General features: G+C 32.5%; 2 protein-coding genes across 3 annotated transcripts; one reads left to right on the top strand and one right to left on the bottom strand.

Annotated features, from left to right (window-relative positions):
- Positions 1–7,819: 7,819 nt before the first annotated feature.
- Positions 7,820–13,211, bottom strand: LOC113710568 (uncharacterized protein ycf23). 2 transcript variants are annotated; one of them, XM_027233649.2, is made up of 9 exons: positions 12,886–13,211; positions 12,329–12,394; positions 10,902–10,976; positions 10,042–10,104; positions 9,849–9,908; positions 9,430–9,519; positions 9,238–9,345; positions 8,241–8,363; positions 7,820–8,154 (listed from the first exon to the last, which is right to left on the bottom strand). In XM_027233649.2, exons 1-9 carry the CDS (start codon positions 13,105–13,107, stop codon positions 8,023–8,025), a joined length of 939 nt encoding a protein of 312 aa, XP_027089450.1. In that variant the 5' UTR covers positions 13,108–13,211; the 3' UTR covers positions 7,820–8,022. The 2 variants fall into 2 exon arrangements, with proteins under 2 accessions (XP_027089450.1, XP_071922460.1); XM_072066359.1 differs by lacking the exon at positions 12,329–12,394.
- Positions 13,212–15,026: 1,815 nt separating this feature from the next.
- Positions 15,027–18,699, top strand: LOC113710057 (cation/H(+) antiporter 15-like). The gene is made up of 4 exons (XM_027232904.1): positions 15,027–15,047; positions 15,314–15,697; positions 15,999–17,000; positions 17,464–18,699. The coding sequence occupies exons 1-4, from the start codon at positions 15,027–15,029 to the stop codon at positions 18,697–18,699; spliced, it is 2,643 nt and encodes an 880-aa protein (XP_027088705.1).
- Positions 18,700–21,539: the final 2,840 nt, after the last annotated feature.

Below are 21,539 nucleotides of genomic sequence, written 5' to 3'. Positions count from 1 at the left end.
ATTCTACTTTTCTAGAAACTCTTTTTAAACTATTATTTTGGACGCAAACCGTCGTATATTCTAAGTTCCATTTTAGGCTCTTTTTCTTTATTTTCTAAAATAAAATAAAATATTCATTTTAAACACTTTCTCTTTTATTTAAAAAATGGGGTGCGACAAGCCCAAATCAGTAACTAAGGCAGCTTAGACTTGCATTGATTATCATAAGTCAATTCGACCTTGAAATAAACCGCAGGTAGTAAGTACCAACATATTATAATACATAAAGGAGCATACAATGGATTTTTTGGAGTACTCGAAGAACCAAATTTGGAGATTACTGTAATCGAGCATGCATAATTGCATACATTAACGGAGTATGCTTTAATTGATCGGCCTAAGTAGGCTAGGTTCATACATATCTGACCTCCACAGCAAGAAAACAAAAGAAGTAATGAATCTTAGAAATTCAAAGTCAAACAATCCGACTAATATTCTTGTTAATATTATTAAGTTTTTCTTTAGTAAAAAAGGTGGCCGACTAATGCCAAGTAAACATTTTTGTCACTCAACCAGAAAAAAAAATACTTTTTTCATTCAACTAATATAAATGTACATTTTCGATCAAAAAATGTATGTTAATATAAATATACTAGTTGAGTGATACGACTCCCAAAAAAAATTTTGAAGTTCAAAATAAGAAATTTTAAATAGTTTAAAACTATTTGTGCCATTTACTCTACTAAAAAAAAAAGAGTACCATTGTGAGAGTCAAAGCAATGCGGTATATGACAACCACTTCAGAGTTCAGACCTAATCTCCTGATGGTCGCATATTCGCATAGATTATGGCAAGAGTATCCAACTGGGGAGGGTTGAGGCAGTATCCAAGTAGATGGATTGACCTTCCAAGACCACAAAGAAAACCTCAAAAGGAAGTGACAGGTGAATTAGACATTGCATTTCGAAAATACAATAGTATCTAATGCAGGTTGGGAATGCATTGATACATAAGGTGGCATCATAAATCAACAAGCGGTTGGTAATGGAGATTGATATATAAGACAAAGGGCATATGATTCGCAAAATGACAAGAATTAATCAAAACCCAAGAAAATTCAATCCCTGATTAAAACTTTTCGTTGTTAAAACCTAAATTTTAATTGTGATAAGACATACAATAAACATTTAAAACTAATAAACTATATATGTATGTATGTATGTATGTATATATGTATGTATATGTGTATATGTGTGCAATGCTCAATTAAAATTTTTATTTTTTTAATGCTTGATTAAGCTTGACCGTGTTTTGAGCATCAGAGACATACGCTCTTGTTTGAACACTAGGTTCCATTGCCATTTGAGTTGCTCAAATTGGACCCTAAACTCAATCGATCCCAAGATTTGAATAACACACATACAGAGTAAATTAGAATTTTAGTTTTTTTTTCATATTCCTAAAACACTTGCTTTGTTATTTCATATTCCTAAAACACTTGCTTTGTTAGTACATTACTTGCCAAATTCTAGCTCTTTTAGTCCTAGAATAGCCTTAATTTGCATTCCTCATGTTGAGAAACAAGAAAAAAAATTTTCAATCCCACTTTCTCGTGCGTCCCACAGGACCCAATGCCACTTAAACCCGGCTCCGTTTGGATTAGCTGTTTTTGGGGTTGTTTTTCAAAAACAGCACTGTGGCATTTCGTTTTTGAAATACAAGTCCGTTTGGATTAGTTGTTTTTGGGGTTGTTTTTCAAAAACTATGAAAAACTTTTACTGTAGATGTTTTTTGGATTATTTTTAGAGGTATTTTTAAAACATATTTTTGGGTATTTTTATAATTTATAATTTTATATACATTTATGCATTTATAATACATTTATAAATATATTTATAAATGTATAAGTGTATATTATTATAAATGTATAAATTATAAATGAATATAATATAAATGTATAAATGTATAAATTATAATTTACAATTTTTATATTTTTATATAATATATATTTATGCATTTACAATACATTTATAAATATTTATAAATAAATATATCTATATATTTATATAAAAATATATAAATGTATTATATTATATATAATACATAATATAAATATATTTATAAATGTATAAGTGTATATTATTGTAAATGTATAAATTATAAATGAATATTATATAAATGTATAAATTATAAATTATAAATTATATATTTTTATATAAATATACATTTATGCATTTATAATACATTTATAAATATTTATAAATAAATATATCTATATATTTATATAAAAATATATAAATGTATTATATTATATATAATACATAATATAAATATATTTATAAATGTATAAGTGTATATTATTGTAAATGTATAAATTATAAATGAAATATATAAAAAATTTATAAATTATAATTTTATTAATATATATTAATATTATGTATAAATGTTTTAATATAATTAATATAAATGTACAAAAGTATTAATATTATGTATAAATGTAAAATTAATATCATGTATATTAATATAAATGTATAAATGTATTATAATTGTATTATATTATATATAATACATAATATAAATGTATATTATAAATATACATTATTATATATATTATGTATAAATGTACATTTATATAAATGTATAACATATATAATATATAATATATAATTTATATATTATATAATATTCATATAAATATATTATAAATATATAAAAATATTTTTCAAATACAATAAAATATTTATAATATGTATAAATAAATAAATAAATATTTAATATATATAATATACATTAATATTAATTATAAATATTATAATATTATAAATATGGTGTTTATATAATATTTCAATTTGTAATATTTGTTGTATATTTCATTATATAAATATTTATATAATATCTAATATATAATATCTAAATATATAATATATAATTTTCAATTTGTATAATATACATAATATTGTATATATATAATATAATATACATAATATAATATATTTTTACATAATATACATTATTACATATTATGTATATTGTATATTCATAACATTATTATACATTATTATACACAATAATGTACATAATAATATTATACATTAGTAATGTATATATTATAATATAATGTACATAATATATTATGTATAAATATTTACACATTTATGTATACAATATTACATATTATGTATATTATATTATGTATATGTATAATATACAATATTATGTATAATATTAATGTTTATAAATATTTATATAATATAATATATATAATTTTCAATTTGTATATTTCAATTTATATTAATATAATATATATATATATATAATATACATAATTGAAATATACATATGTAGTTGCTTTTGATATAATGTTTGGATATTGGTGTTTTTAGAGTTGTTTTGGAAATAGACTTTACTGTAGCATTTGGAATGTAAAAAACAGTTTTTCAAAAATAGCCCAAAAAACAAGGGATCCAAACGGACCCGTAGTTTTTCAACCCTAACCCCCTACTATTTTTTTCTTTTGACCGGGTCAATTCCACCCCGGCATTAATTTTGCAGCCCAACGAACTTAATTGTCAGAAACTTTTCACTGCCAACGTACCATTGTTGCATGGCTATTAATGCTCTATGAAACTAGCTTTAATAATAAATTACAACTTGTTTACAAGATATTACACCATTCATAAACACTTCCACTGACATTTCTTGCCCCTTAATAGAAGTTTGGAGAATAGTTGGCCAGAGAGAGCTACGTTAAAGAATCAAATCCTTTGACCTGTATTCTTATTCAGAATTTTCTGAAAATTTGACCCCAGGATTTAAAGGCACCCGTCTGGTCTGGTGGCGGTCCATCCCTTCCCCTTAGTGTAGAATAGGAGTAGGTCTAGATTAGGATTTAGGGATAATTTCATAAACCTTCCCTTAGGTTTTTAGCTATTTCACTTAGTTCCTTTGACATTTTAAAAATTACACTCAGCTCTCTTGATTTGACATTTTGGTAACCAAAACTTAAAATAGAGTAACAAATTTAATGAATATCCTGAAATGTCCTTATCTTATAAAGTTTAATTTGTTTTTCTAAACAATTGTAAAGTAATTTAGCATAATTTTTTTAAAAAAGAGGGTCAAGTTCTTCATACAAATATTTGTTATTTAAAAATCAACTATAATAATAAGTCTTTTGCTATAATAGGCTATTTTTTCTATAGAACCTTATTGGGGGATATAGATTCTTTTTACAATAGAGAAGAAAGTGTTATCTTTTTTTTTTTTTAAGTTTGTGGACTACTTTTTTTAATAAAAGTTTATGGATTGGCTTAGTGATAGAACTACCATAGTTTGGTAGTGATTTTGGGTTATTTGTTTTTAATTATTGTTGATTTATTATTGATTTTGATATAAAAAAAGAGTTACAAAAAAATGGATGATGTTAAAAGTTATAAAAAAAATATTACTAATTTAACGTTTGATTTGGATAGATATTAAGGACAATATTGATAGTTCTTCTATACTCCTAATGAAATATAAGAGGAATGAATAAGAAGGAAAAAGGAAAAAAAATTACAAAATCCATCCTTTGCTTAAACATGACAACAAGAGAGTTTTATTAAAATATTAAAGTTAGTGTTATCATTTTAAATGGGTAAGGGAGGTACGTGTAATTTTTGAAACTTAGGGGAGCCAAGTGAAATGATCAGAAACCTCAGGGAAGGTTTCTGAAATTATTCGTAGAATTTATCGTGTCCCAAAAAAAATAGAAGCTTGGCATGCATGGGCTAAACCCTCAAAATATTGTCAATTTCTAAAAAAATCAACCAAATGCTAGTCTGCAAAAGCATAGTATCAAACTATGCATGGCGCGACGGGCTCCAAATTTTCACAAAAAAGCTACATGACGCAATGGCCGCACAAATTTTTTTTTAAGAACCTGTCAACCATGGCGTGACGGCTTACAGGATTTTCCATGCTTTTCTATCTTGTCATGAACGCCCTTTTTGTTTTTCTTTAGAAAAATTGTGTATAGAAATTTGTAAAATAAGAATTAGGTTCGGTAAAACCATTTTACCAAATGTAGAAGTGTTTAGCATTTACACATGATAAATAATTTGTAACATTTACATATTAGTAAAGTGACGGTTTTTTAATGTTAACTTTGTTCATATAGTCTTCTAACACTTAGCTGTATCAAATTAGGGTTTATGGTTTAGGGTTTACAATTTACAAATTAGGGTTTAGGGTTTACAAAATCAATTGTAATTGTATAGAAGTAGAAATATTACTGAGTGAATTGCAATTTTTTATATTTAGAAATTTATATAAAATGCAATTGTGTTAAAAAATTAATCTTCGTAGAAATAAAGAATGTTTGTATAAAACGCACAGATAGTAAATGTGCTTTTATAGGTCATTATTTGATATACGATACTCATATTTAACGATTAAAAAAATTAAATTGATCATAGAGTTACTTATACCTTTTTATCTATTAAATTAATGTACCCTTTTCTGGTATTGTAAGGTTTCATAAAATGTCGTGTACTTCTCAATTTTGAAAATATTTAACGTTGTTCAATCGTAAAGCGACTAGATTAAACACAAAAATCGAAATAAATAAATGCCAAGATGGATGAAGTTTAAAACATTGTTGAAAAAAAAATATCAATGCCTCGAGTATTTTTTGCCTTTATCTTTGCCCTTAGCCCACTCACGAAGGGTTGTGGAGGATAACATCTTTGCCCTTAGTTTGCTAAAATGGTTTTACTGACCCTAATTCTTATTTCACAAATTTTTATACACAATTTTTCTTAAGAAAAAAAAAAAAGAAAATCCTGTGCTCCACCATGGAGCAATGGCTTGACAGGTTCTTAAAAAAAAATTTGTGGGGCCGTCACTCCTAGGCCATTTTAAAAAGAAATTGGAGTTGGCGCGACCGGCATAAGCCCTGTTTGGCACTTGAGTTTTTTGCCAAGTTTGTCTGCTACAAGTTTTTTAAAAACTTTAACTATAATAATCTCAAAAAACTTTTTAAAGTTTTTAAACTACACACTTCAAAATATTCAAAAATTTACACACATAAAAAATTTTTTTAAAAACTTCTACAGTAAGTTACAATAAAGTTTTAGACAAACAATCAAAAAATTCACTTGCCAAACGGGGCCATAGTTTGGTACTATACTTCTGCAGACACGCATTTGGTTGAATTTTTTAGCAATTGACAATATTTTGAGGATTTAGCCGGCATGCATGTCGGGATGTTGATAAAAATTATCTTGAATATTGTTTATACAGCATGATTGGAGGAATTAGCAATTTACCTTATACCCCATCTAAGCACCACATATGGCATAAAAGGGGTAAAAAGGAGCTTCGACATCCTCCAGTGGCCATCAACACAACACAAGGTTACCGGTTGGAAATACTGAATCGAATATGTTCATAGTTGAGCATGTGTCCATGCTGCGTAGGAATTTGGTATGTACTTGTACATGTACAGACATTGCAAAATTATGTACAAAAATTCAATAAATTATCCCTTACAGGTAGTGGGGTTTTAGTTGCAAATTGCATTTATAGTCAAAATTAGGGCAGGGGAGGCACCCAAGTTGGTATGGTTTAGGCTCTAGTAGCTGTGAACTTATTCATCCATAACTTGGTTTTCTTAACAGTTTATAAAGTATTCTTAACATGCTATGAGTACATAAAACATTGCAGCACCGATTTTTAAAACTACCGCCCAGTCCACTCTTCGCGCAACCATCGTTGAAGCTTGTTTTTACAGAATTTTTGGTGATCCCGAGTTCATCCTCATCCTGCAACTTGTGCTAGTGAAATGGGGGCTTAATTAAATCCCCTATAACAGGGAATCACTTGCCCTTCATCCCTTGAGTTGATTTTGTTAAAACTATACCCACTCGGACTGCCGGTCAACTAACTTGAAGAGGTGAATTGAAATCCAAAGATTTGATACAATCATATGTTTGAACATTACCAATTCATTGGTACCTTATCCTGGGAATTGTTTCAGTGAACAGATATTCTCTTTATTTGTGCATGGAACTGTCTCAGTCATTGTTGAACTAATGTCTCGGCAAGATCTCTTTAAAGTCCGGTGCTTGCAACAACAGAAGAAAGCAAAGCAAAGAAGAGGCAGGGATGAGTCCCCGGACCACTCCGATGCTTAAGTTAGTACCGAAGCAAGGAGAGTACTGAGCGAGCGAATGGAAAAATTATTGCCTCATTAGTGAATGAGAGGAGGTATTTATAGTGGCAAGGGGCTATGAATTGTATTCAAATAATTTTTATTTAATTATTTTTATGAGTTTCAATTGTGAAGTTACAATGAATAATAATTTGGTGATGTGTTAATATTTTAGCACTTGATTATTTGTTAAAATTTAATTATAATGAAATTATATAACAAAATTTTTTTAACTCCACGGGTGCCCCCGTGGGAGAAGCAGGGCAGGCCCCACCCCAATCTCGTCCCATTGCCACCCTTAGCCCTGACATAAAACAGAAGATTCCCTGGACAAATCAGGTTATCCCATTATGTCAGTGAGGTTAGTCGAGGCTGAATAACCTCGAAAAACGCACCCTAAGCTAGGGGACGGGATGCTGAGAATCCCTTTTGAACAAGCCAAGGTGGAGGGAGGAAGCGGAGGTTCTGTGCCGAGTCTGAGATGTGTCCCAAATTGGGGGAGGATTCCACAACAGTCATTCTGTTTCAGCATCCTATTGTTCATCATACGCATGTCATCATGGCAAGTACAGCTGAGCAGGAAATATGAAAGATTATGGCGGCCAGTATGTTAAATCATACCTCAATGTTTATGCAGATACTTGATACTTTTCCAAGCACAGTTTGCATATATCTAAACATAGAATGTTTTGCAGAATTTGATTGATCTAGGAGGATGTCCACGTTGAGTTTTTGGGTAAATATGAAAAAGCCATAACTAAATTAAAACAAATTATTTCACATGTGAAATTATTTTAAAACAATCATATATCGCCCAGAAACCGTTTATATATTTTTGTAAATGCAGAGATTTACAGTCTTAGAGTTCTCCCGTCCAACGCAGGTTTTTTCTTGCTCAGATTACTCAGAGATTCAGCAATACTTTTGACCTCTGCAATCATAGCTACCACATCATTTAGCTTGTTAACTGCTGAGCCTACCCCCTGCATTTGAATTAAGACAAGAAGTTTAGCAATTTCCTTTGCATGACTTCAAAAATAACAATAATTATTTAAGTCTGAAAGCATACCACGCCAGCAGCTCCAGCTGTGATTGCCATAGGGGCAGTGACAGCACTAAGTCCTGATGAACACATAACAGGTATTTTTACTGCATGTGAAATAGAATATGCTGCTGCTAATGTAGGGGTTGCCTAAGAGGTAAAGGAAACAGAAATAAGTTAGCACTCATTTCAATTTAGTAAAAATATACAGAGTTCATGAATTTTAACAATGTTTCCAAGAGATTAGAAGAAAATAGTTGAACCAATCCACATTAGGTGTTTAGTATGATGAACATGAGCACATTTTAAGGAGTTTAGTGTTTTTCTGACGAGCCTAAAGAACAAACAGGAAAGTCAACTTTGAAACTGATGGGAAACGAGCAAAATGCAGATTGCTAGAGCAAGTGCCTAACTAGGTAAACAATTGTGTTAAGAGATCTCTGTCAATATTGTTGCCTAAGTTACTCAGACTCTGGTATGGGAGTCCCTTGGACACCGGTATTCTAGTGCAAAATGAAAGATCTGACACTTGTATGTCAATACAAAGTGAAGAGTTTGAGTAAATTGGATTATTGCAGCTCAAAAATGAAATATAGATTGTTGCTTTCCCAAATCTGCAAACATGTTAGTACCAACTTTTCATTAAAATGGGCATGTGCAAGGACTCTTTCACTTCAAAGAGTTGATAGTAAATGATAAGATGGAAAAGTAAATGCCAAGCATAGTCAGTGATGCAACAGCTCAAAAAATGCCCCCAAATACTGCAAGATTTTCACAGATTTGGAACTAAAAGTTCCATGGTATGCTGATCACCAGAAGCTTTGTACACAAAGATTGACTTTATCAGGACCAAAGGTCATCAAGATAGACTCCTGAAGATATGAATGTAGATCCAAACCACACTGATTGACTTTATCAGCTATTGCCGCTTAGATTCTGCGGGCTCTATCGAAAGCCTAAAGTCCCTAAATACCTGGTTATGTCGATGCTTGTATATGTTAACTAGTGTATTGAAGTACCGTACCTTTTCTATTAGACCAAGTATTCCAGCCTTGGAAGGACTAGAACATTTTCCTCCTTCAGTTTGTATGATGTCCACACCTTCATTCTCCAACTGCTCAGCTAGCTTGACCTGTTCATTGTCAAGTCAGAATGTGTTTTACAAAATTTTTCCAAGTTGATTTGACATCTTTGCTTGATAGATACCAATAGTCACCTGATCAGGAAGGCTCAGTGAGTGAGGTACAGTGACTGACAATGTCACTGATGGAAGAATCCTTCTAGTCTCCTTTGCCAGATCTAAAATCTGTATACACGAATAGTAATATAAGAAACAATGTGGAAGCATCAATGAATGCTCTTCAACCAAAATGAGCTACCTAATGCTAGTTTTTTCTTGGAATAGGATCAAGAGAAAATTTGGTCAGACCCATTTCTGCAGAAGTCCCACAAATTTTTAAAACGTATACGTTCATGGAAATCCATAGAGACAAATACCATCTGCTATCATGCTTGGATATTTCTCTATTCTTATCTCATTAAATCCCTGGCTTTGGTTATATTTTAGCACTTCCATTTTAAAGCTTCCTTCAACTTAACTACATTTTCATACAATGTCCCAAGGTTTATTTGTACCTGCTCTGGTGAGAAAGTCAAGCCCATTTCATAGAAGGAGTCATAGTTACCAATCTCCACCTAGAAAATAAAGATATCTTTTAGTACTCAACTCTGAAACTGTTACAAGATAGTGATATTTTTACAAAATGCTATAGAAGTATGTATTAGCACAGGCCAACACGTTTAGAATAAAAAGAAAATATTGTCTAACCATTGAAGCTCCTGCTTCAACAGCAATGGGAAATGCTGCAGGATCCACGGAAGAAACACAAACCTACAAATACAGGATAAAGCTATTTAAATTCTCCAAATATAGGTTCCAAGTAAGTAAAGCTATCTAGTTAGTCAATAGGCAGACAAGTAAGCAAGAAGACTTTAGAACTCCGAAGTATTGACTTATATGCATCATAACAAGGGCTCAATGGTTAGAAGTAGAAAAAGGATAACAGCTGGATTACCATAATGTCTAGAATAGATGTGTTAATATCCCTAAACAAGAAAATCCACAGCTTCAACCATATTATCATTGTTTTGCGAAAGGTTTGCACAAACTTAGATGAAGTTAAACATGCTAAATGAGTAAGTTTTAAAATAGATTTGACCGAGTATCTAAGAATGTAGCAAAATGTTCAAACATGAAAGCTCAAAATTCTTGGAAATATAAGCATTGATAGATTTCTCTATTACTCAAATCCAACATTCAGTTTATTGGCATTGTTATGTGTGCAATTTCTTTATTACTGAAATCCAAAATTTACAGCTCCAACCATATTATCTTTGATGTGTAAGATTTCTACAAACTTACATGAAGTTAAACATCCTAAATAGTGAGTTTTAAAATTTACTTTGACTGAGAATCTAAGAATGTTGTAAAACAATCAAAGATGAAAGCTCCAAAGTCTTGGAACTATAAACATCAATAGATTTCAGTTTCTGCATTCCCAGTAGCTACCATATCTTAAAAACTGGGAGCCAAACAGATGCTGTAAACTATATCATCAAATACACTTTTCTCCTCTCAAATGATGACTTGATATAATGCTAGATCTGGACTATATGCTTAAAGTTTACCGGGATGGAAGTCAAGCTAGTTGCAAGCTTCACCAAATCTGGGTCACAAGCTATATCTACATGAGTTGCTCCACCCTGTTTCATCAATGGGAGAAAAAGAAATGTGAAATGCAGTGATTAAAAAAGGAACTTGCATCAGAAAAAGTCAACTTAGGGGAATGTCACACCAAATCACAGACTTTAATGATTGCAGCTAAACAAGAAGTCAAGCTTTTCTTCTTTCTGTTTTGATGATGAACTGATCAGTTATCCTGTTACCTATCATCATATCTTAGAGGGAATATAGGTGATTTTTGTTTAACATTGCTTGCGATTGGTCAGGTATCTTGAGTATGGAGTATAAGTATGCTCGTCATCTATTAAGTTGGACCAATTAAAGTTATTTCAAGCAGTTTCTTATAGAACTAAGTTCCAAACTTTACTTTGAGAATGGATTATCCTTGAGCGGTTTTGAGGTTTCCATCACCATATATATATCACACACATGTATATACACACACACACACATGTATGTTTGCATGTATTTATCTATATACACACACACACACATCCTGCATAGTTCTAGTGGACAGTCAACTGTAGCAATATAATCTTCACGTTCACCCTTCTTTCTGTCAGTCCAATTGGCATGTTCAACCATCTTTCTGTCAGCATCAGATTCTTGATTCTGCTTGTTAATTTTCTGGCTGATGAAATGTAAATAAGTAACATTTTCATCTAAGCACATAAATTGCGAATTGAAGTACAGAGTAGGTAACAAAAGGCAACAGAAAACAAAAATTTTCAAGAAAAGACGAGTAATACAGTTATTGATCTGCTTGGTTTAAACAAGAAAATAATGTTACAAGGGGAAAAAGGCATTTAGACCAATTGGAAAGACCATAGTTCAGGCTATAAAACAGATGATTCAACAGTTCAGTCCATTTTGTGCAGTAGCTGGTTTTAAGATAGGAAAACAAACTACGCAAACATCATCAGATAAACCTTACAAATTTCGTTAGCTAATTGGCCATTACTGTAGGTGAAACAAAATCAACGAGTTGATCAAATTAAAATATCCAAAGCATACATCTGATCAAGCAAGACAGAACTACACAAAATTCTGTTAATCTAAATCGTTAATCCCCTAATAGATTTTAACAAGAATATGAGGATCATCCTAGGTCAAAACACTATCTGTTGATTGGCAGAATTTCTTCTTTCTTATTACTACACCATTTAACCTCTGAGCAAGATAAAAGCTCTAAATTATGAAATTTCCATATGTTGAAAATGTATCATACTGGTCAATAAACAATTCCACCAGAAGTATTTGTAAACACCTTGATCATCCAAAGAACACATTAGTACACCAAATGAGATGCAAGTTCAGTGTACCCCATTCATTCACACACAGCTTAAACAGAACTGATAGTAATGCTACAAACCTTCTCTGCAGCAGTAACAACAGAAGCAACATTTTCTCTGTTGAAATTCTGCAAGCCAGAAATTATCTGGAAAGAGAAGACAATAACCACCTCAAACAAAGCGCAAGAACATAATCTGCCCCTTACAACAAAATTAACAAAATATCCATATCTATGCATACATATATAAAAGAAGAAAACAAGACATTTCTTTTCATGATACTTATTTCATTAATATAAATTGGCTTTAATCCATTCTAAATATTATGACATTGAATATCTCAGCAGACAAATAAATAACATAGTAATTTGATCGTAAGGCTTTAGATTTAAGCTTTAATTATTCCAGTTAAGTCTTGGATGACATCTTTTTACAAGAGTTTTCAGAAATAAGATTTTTTTCAGATAAGCATGCAGTGTTACTTTAGATAAACGTGTTAATGCGGCAAAAAAGTAATTGAAAAGCGTGTCTGAAAATTATTTTCTCAAAATATCACTGACCAAGAATCCTAATTATTGGAGAAAATGATGTGCAAAGCTAAAACGTCTTACTCTTATAGCTGGATTAGATACAATACCTTTAAAGCGTTTCTTTCATGAAAGTCTCTCAAAACTGCCTCTTTGGAAGGTGAAAGCACAGCCTTTATCGATATTTTGGCAGCTGAAGTTCTTCTTCTAGATGTAGATAACGAAATAATGCTTCTGGGGAAAAGAGAATCACCAACAAGAAATGGGTTTTTCCCGGGTTTAAAATGGGTTTTGGGTGTGGTTGAAACGGGTGAACAACTGCAGCAACTCATAATGCTATTCAGATTTCAGTGCGTGTGGGTGTGCTTTTGGAGGGACCTCAGGGAAGTGTTGAGGGATAAGAGCACCAGCACGAAGGGGACGACTGTTTGTTCAGTCTCCCAATAGATAAGATGCTTCGTTTTTTCTAGTTTTCTGCCAAAAAAAAAAAAAAATTCAAAAGTGACATGGCATATGTGAAATAAAAAAAAATATGACATAAAATATTTTAAAAAATTTACTATGAAAACTCACAATTCAAACGGGTTCTAATATTCTTCCTCCCTAAAAGGAGGAAGATTGACTATAGAATTTATTCATGCAACAATCTATATATGTGCCGATTTAAAAGTTAATTTGAAGAAAATAAATTGTAGAAGAAAAAAAAGGTGTGAATTTTATTTTAGTTTATTTCTTGGTTGTTAACTACGATTTCATAAAACTGGCGTCACAATTGTTTATGTAGTTTTTCATTTCACATTGATAATATTTTTTGTCTGTTATACATACTTGTTATTTGGCTTTATAAAAATATTGAAAATGTGTGCAAGAAATCATTTAGGCAGAGCAAATAATACTCCCCTAATTTTTGTATAATTTTATTGAGTAAAAGCCTTTAGGTTGTGCTTGGATGATAGAAATTTTTTGGGTAGTGCAATATCATTCCCCTAAATTCTATATATAAATAAATAAAATATTTCTTGGATTATTCATGAATAATAAATTATGTATTTGGCATCAAATTTTTAGGAACTTTTACTTCATAAAGTGATATCAAATCTTTGATTGGAATGTAATTATTATAAACTTTTAAATTTTACGAAAAGGGAGTAGAAAAATTTATGAGGCAAAGTAAATAGAGGGAGTTTTACAAGCATTAAATGGTGAATACGGTCTACAAATAAAAATTTCACACACTTAAATAACTAAAAGTTAATGTGGCCCGCCAGTTGCCATTGCTTGATATATTAACCTCACCAATTGAAAGAAAGATGTACATACATAAAAAATCAAAGAGAAAAGTTCTATGCGATTTTAGATTTTTCTAGTTATCCGATTGGGGTAATGAACAAACTCAATATATTGTTAACAAATTTGATGGCTCATCAGTTTAAGATCGACAACATTTTGGAATCTAAAGCAAACTTGAATCAAAAAAAATCTTACAGAAAGCACATCTTGCATGTGAATAATTTCAAACAATAGATTAAAACTGAAATCTGGGTTTAATGAGAATTATTCAAGTTATTTCCTTGTAGCTCATCCATTTTTGCACTTAGTTTAAGCGTGAATATTTAAATTTGAAACCTCTCATGTACACTTTCTCCCCTAAACCATCCAATTCATCTCCCTCCCAAATATATTTTTTTGTTTGATAAATCACAATGATACGTATGCTAAATGTGAAATTTTTATTTGCCTTAGTTTAGAAAAATATTTGATTTTTATGGATAAAATAGATAGTGCTCTATTAAAGGTTTTTTCCCCTAAAATTATGACTAAGCATAAACGAAAAATGAACCAAACCAAGGTTCTAGTATTCCATTAGATGCTAGAACTAAACAGGTCTATCACGCGAAGGAACTATATATTCCAAAGTTGCTTGAAAAATTCGATTTCAGAATTTTTAATCTGTTCATATTTCGGTGCATAAACCAGATTACTTGGTAACAGTTTTATAAGCTTTTATGATTCAATGATGAAGAATAAACCTTCAATTCCGTATATGTGTGTGTAATTATCGACTTATATAAATGATCATTGTTCTCATGGAACAATTTTTTTTGATGGAAAAAAATCGTCCATCACAATTTCCTTGACAAAATTGGGAGAGAAATTCAATAGAGATTTAGAAAGGTTAGCGGATTTTGCAAAATTAATAAAGAAAGAAGCAAAATGATAAATTGTTAATTAATGAATCACAAAGACATAAATGATACTCTGCTTGGACTATGTAAGACTTTTGTGATCAAAACTGTGCCTATATATGCATGTCACGATAATGATCACAGAGTCATCAACAAAATAGTGCTAAGACTGTCATATCCCCAAATGAAGCGGAAAACCATACATTTGAATGTTGTCCTAAATCCTCGCTTGAATTTTCAACAAAAGAAACAATGACGAATATATGGTTTAGAAGGTCGCAGGAGTCATCAAGAGATGAAATTTTCTTTCTTTCCCATAATTCTTGCTATGCCATTGTCTTGTTCTCCTTAGAAGCAGCTTCAGTTGTCTTCACCGTGGCAGAGGCGGAGCCGGCAAGGCCGAGGAAGAAGTGGTGGTACTGTTGGTGGTGGTGGTGGCGGCATTGAACATCATCTACTCAGCTTCAGAACAAAAATCAAAATGCCTAACAAGAATTTCTTGAACAATCCACAAACTTATTCTCTGGATGGTATTATTAGTTCAAAAGAAGGGCAGAGTCAAAGCTGTTACCTGACCAAAGCAACCATAGACCGTGGTGTATGGACAGATATCAATCCCTTGAACCAAAAGCTACCTATGTTTGTTATGCAACTCGTTATTGTCACATCCGTCACCCGCCTCCTCCTCGTGATTGCAAAACCTCTCCGTCAGCCTCCTTTCGTGGCTGAGTTTTTGGTAAGTTTTATGCCCTGGCTTTCATCAGCTTTTCTCTTTCAGGTGGTTTAGGGGTTTTAAAGGGGTCGATGTCTAAACGCTTCATCACCTAAAAAAAATTTGGAAAAAGGTTGTTGAGTCCTTTCCTCAACTAGGCAAAAGAATTCTATTTGATTTGGGAGTTGATTTACTCCATTAATTTGAACTGCATATAAGATATAGTCTGTCTTTGTCAAGTCATCTCATTTATCTGTTTTGGCATTAAGTTAAAATTCAAATATGGAATGCCAGACAAGTTTTTACAAAGTAATTTCATTTGCAGGCTGGTTTATTGATCGGGCCATCTCTAACTTCTCATATTAGTGGTTTGCAAAATTTCATTTCGGATACTATATTTGCTACCCCTCGGCTGATGATGATGGAGACAGTTGCAGGTTTAGGCCTCAATTACCACGTCTTCTTTCTTGGATTAGAGATGGACATAACTGCAGTAACCAGAGTTGGACGCAAAGCTCTCAGCATTGGCATATCAGGATCTCTCTTCTCCTTCATTGTTGGTGCTGCATTCTACATTTTTGGCGTCCCACAATACCTTCAGAACTATAAAATGGGATTCCTTTATTGGGGTGTTGTTCTCTCGGTCACAGGCATACAACCTGTTGGTGATTTACTTGTAAAGCACAAACTCCTCCAGTCTGAATTTGGAAGGGTAGCCATGTCCTCAGCACTTGTGAATGGTGTAATTTCCTGGCTACTTCTCCTCATCAGCTCTGCAATAACTTGTAGTAAACAATTGTTCTTCGTGTCACTGTTGATGGCAGTTTTGTTAGCAGTCTTCTTTTGTTTCGTGGTCCGTCCAGCCATTTTATGGGTGATTAAAGAAACTCAAGAAGGAGAAGAGTTCAGTGAGTCTACTGTCTGTGTTATTCTCACAACGGTTTTGTTCTGTGGCTTATTAACCGATGTGTGTGGCCTTAGCTCCTTTTATGGTGCATTTATGTTTGGACTAATCATTCCAAAAGATGTTCTTGGGGATAGATTCTTAACTGTGCTTCAGGGTTTTGTCTCAGACCTATTACTACCGCTTTTCTATTGTAGTGTTGGAATGAGAACTCATCTTGATAGCTCGACCATCCATGATAAAAACGATTGGACGTTGATGTTGCAAGTGACTTTTCTGTCTTTTCTACCCAAGCTTATTACCACTTTGGCTGTTTCCTACTTCTACAAGATCCCCTTCAGAGAAGGAATAGCGCTTGGTGTCCTTATGAACGCCAAAGGCATTCTTGCACCAATGGCATTGAATTGGGGATACGACCATTTAGTAATACCTCTCTTTTCCAATTAGATTATGTTTGTTTTTGTGTTTGGGGGTACGCAGGTTGTGGGTGAAACTAGAACAGCAGATACAAATTTGCATGTTTAATAAAACCGTGCATTTGCTGCTCAAGTTGAACCTGCAGTTTTTGTGGCCCCAAATGCCTATGATGTTGTGTGTTCAAGTCTAATTTCGTACCTAGTATAAATTTATACTATTAGAGTTTCATGGCTTCAGAATCTCTATCTGATCACTTCCAGTGCCAATCTATATCCGACTCTATTTTCTTGCCACTTATTACTACACATGCAATAGAATTGTGAATATACCGTGTAACATATTCACACTTGGCAAGAAAATAGAGAACAGGATAAGGATTGGCAAAAGAAGTGTCATAGAGGATCTTGAGGCATTTTATATGGTAATTTTGCATCCTAACTTTGTATTCTGAATCTGAAAATCTGTCCAGGCTCTGAACCGACAGGGATATACCATGATGATTTTGCCCATTGCTCTGATGACTGTTGTAGCATCACCAATACTGGGATATCTCTACAAACCAACAAAGCATTTCTTACCAAGCAAGCACAGGACTCTTCAGAAATTGAGGCCAGATGCAGAGCTACGACTCCTAGCATGCATTCATGAATTACAGACTGTTCCAGGGATCATAACACTCCTTGAAGTTTCTAATGCAACAAAAAGATCTCCGATTTTCTTGTTTGCCCTCCAACTGATTCGATTAGCCAAACACACCACAGCTTTGCTAATTGAGCATGGTCCTGGAGGTTTTGGCTCTCAAAGTAGCCGCAGCTTCGATGGACAAACGGACCAAGTGATTGCGGCCTTCGAGAAGTTAGAGGAAGCAAATAACATGTTCTCAGTTCAACCACTAACTGCCATGTCTGATTATGGGTCGATGCATGAAGATGTCTGCAGCATTGCAGAAGACAAACGAGTCACCCTCATACTTTTACCCTTTCACAAGCGTCAAACGATCCACAACCAAATGGAGGATATGAACCCTGCCTACAAAGACATGAACGATAATATACTAGCAAATGCACCATGTTCAGTTGGCATTCTTGTCGATCGTGGCATTGGGATCTCGTTCAGAAAAGAGGACGACAATGATGATGGGACAATTCGTATTTGTATGATATACATTGGAGGAGATGATGACAGAGAGGCTCTGACCTACGCCTGGCGAATGGCAGGGCATCCGAGGGCAACACTAACAGTAATTCAATTTTCAGCCAGTGAAAGTGCAGCCAGCAATATAGAACCTCATGATTTTGCACAAGATGGTGGTAAGGTTGCCTCAGCAACAGTGGATATTGCAACAGAAAAGCAGCTAGATGCTGATTTCATTTCTGATTTTAGGCAAAAATCAGTAGAGAAAGAGAAGGTTACATATTTAGAAAAGGAATCAAACAATGGGGCAGAAACTGTTTCAATCATAAAATCTTTGGCTGAAAGCTATGATTTATTTGTGGTAGGAAGAGGACTTGGAATGTCATCCCCTCTAAAGTCAGGATTAGATGACTGGAGTGACTTCCCAGAATTGGGATCAATTGGGGATCTTCTCATATCATCAGATTTCCCGTCAACAACTTCTGTGTTGGTAGTGCAACAACATGTTGAAAAGAATCCCAAGAAAGGTCGCCAGTCCTCATCAATCACAAGTCGTGGGCATAAAAGATAGAAAAAGATATGGATGAAGCTACTTGACTGAAATTGATTGATTTCAGGTCAGCATTAGGATGGTATAAGATGGACTGGCTAGAAACACATTAAAGATAGTGTCTTTCCAAGATGGACTGACTAGAAATACATTAAAGATAGTGTCTCACCAAGTTCAAATCCTTCTTTGTATGAAAATGGCTCTGTCCTAAGTGCTTGCATAGGTCAATGTAGGATTCTAAACCAAGTCTATTTCCTATTCTTGTTAGGTTTATTGTTTAGGAAACTTTTGGTGTTAGATTACCAGTGTGATTCGGTAATCTAGTTCTTATAGGATTTGTTAGTTGATGGTCTATATAGAAACCATATCCCTGGTTCGTTTGTGTAAGAAGTCCAACAAGTTCCGTTGCTTTGTTTCTTATTTTCTGGCCTGAGGAATTCTTTTGTCTTTCCTTGCATTATTGAATTTGCATTTTAACAAAGCCCTGCAGCTCGTTCCGATTGCCGTCTTTGCCTGTTAGCTTTGTTCACTTAATAAAATATTTTGGGGGCTTACGTCTTGGTATTCAAAGCTAGGTTTATTAAAAAGACATGTATGCATCAACTGCATCAACTACATCAACTAATATTACTTGTGCATTATCATAACTCACTAAGAAAAGATCACAGGTTTTCGTAGAACTCAGATGGAAATCCATTTGCTGTTCAGTAAGACATTGCTGCAGATGTTGATGCAAGCACCAAGAGGCAAGGAAGTATGGCGTTATTTTAAATCCGTTAGGCAATTGATGCTTCAATAGTTGGAAAAATTGCAAATGCCAAGATTGTAAAATAAGCATGGGATATTTTGCAGAAAACATACAAAGAAGTTGATAAAATCTTGAAAAATAATCTACTGATGTTGAAAAAGAAATTTGAGTTGATCACCATGAAAAAATAAAAACAACCAAGTTGATCAACATAAAAAATGAGATGGAGCTCAATGGTCATGATTTTGGTGATGGGGTGCTAATAGAAAAAGCCATTAATACTTTATCCACTAAATTTGATCATGTGGTAACTATGATTTAGGAAACAAAAGATCATTCAATTATGACCATTGAAGAATTGCAGGGCTCATTAATTCTTCATGAACAGATAATTAATGGGAAGCTAGAAGCCGATGTAGAGAAAGAAACGGTAGAAAAAGTGTTGTAGGTGCAGATGGATAAATCCAAGGAGAAGGGTGATGTTTCAAATCAATGGAACCAAAATTTTAGAGGAAGAGGAAGAGGAAGAGGCTGTAGTAGAGGCAATTTTAGAGGTCAAGGCGGAAATAATTTTTAACAACAAGGAGGTAACAATAATCCTAATAGTGAATAAGAAAATAATAATAATTCTCGCAAATGTAATATTTAGTGCCATAATTGCAAAAAATTAGATCATTGTAAAGTGTTGGTACAATTTTGACAATAAAGTTGGGCATACCAATATAGCAGAGAATAATGGTGAAAAGAATGTAACCATTTTTTGTCTACCTCGAGGATGGAAGAAAATAAGAAGAATAATTGGTTTTCAAATTCTGATTATAGTAGCCATATATGTCGCGATAAAAAATATATTTATTGATTTGGATGAATCTTTCATATCCTTCATTAAATTTGGTAATAATGAAAGGATGCCTATGTTTGGGAAAGGAAAAATTGGTATTATTTTGAAAAAACGGTAAATCTAATTTTATTTCTCACATTTTTATGTGCCAAGCCTTTATCATAATTTGTTGAGTGTTGGACAACTTTCTAAGAAGGGATATGATTTGTGATTTAAATGTGGCATTGATACTATCAATGATGATTGTCTTGGATAAATAGCAAAGGTATATGTGAATATTAATCGTCTATAGCCTATTTCTCTTAATTGTCATGATTTACTTTGCTTTAGTTTTGTTGTATTTGATGATATTTGATTGATTGTGACACATGCACTTTTATCAATTGAATTTTGGGGTTTCGAGTTTTTTGGCCAAAAAGAATGTGGCATATAGGCTGTTTTCTATTAATTTTTCTGCTAAGCACCACGGGTCTTGTATTTTGGGGAAAAAAACATTTTGGAATAGCTGTTTTTGGGGGTGTTTTTGAAAAACTTTGCTATAGCAGAGTTTTTAGAGTATATTTTGGAATATTTTTAGAAAATATTTTGGGATATTTAAGAGTTGAAGAGTTTCTAAAATATATTTTGAGTTATTTTTTAAAATTTTAAAAAAATTTAAACTAATTTTTAGATTACCTTTTAGAGTACTTTTTAAAAAATTTTATTGTATTTGAAAAACACTCCAAAAACAGGGGATCCAAACAGAGTTTACTTGGAGGACTGATCAACCAATGGAGTTGATATATTCTAACATGTGCTTAGTTGAGATCCCTTCCAATGATGGTAGTAAATATTTTATTTCATTCATTGATAATTTTAGTAGAAAAACTTGGATATATTTTTTGAAGAATAAATATGATGCCTATGATATTTTTAAGAGTTTTAAAGTGTCTATTGAGAAGTAAAGTGGTCATTTTATTAAAATTTTGAGAACTGACAGAGACACTGAGTTTACTATTTGTTATGATATTTTGGGTAAAGAATTGGATTAAGTACCAATTGATAGCCAAATACACTTCTCAGCAAAATGGAATGGTGGAGAGCAAGAATCATTTATCGTCATTGACGAGGTTTTTACTTCACACCAAATTTTAGAAACCTAAATGCCTCATTTTCTGCAAGTATATAGACCGCTTATCGTTTATAGGGGATATTAGGTATCGATTTTATAGGAAAAATTTTCAATTACCAGTGGTTTAGTGGTTTTCAAACTTCTCTATTATTAAGACTATC

This window comes from Coffea arabica, chromosome 9e (assembly GCF_036785885.1).
Source record: "Coffea arabica cultivar ET-39 chromosome 9e, Coffea Arabica ET-39 HiFi, whole genome shotgun sequence".
NCBI classification, from domain to species: Eukaryota; Viridiplantae; Streptophyta; class Magnoliopsida; order Gentianales; family Rubiaceae; genus Coffea; species Coffea arabica.
Note: the sequence above shows the minus strand (reverse complement) of the source record. Positions and strands in the feature narration are given on the sequence as shown.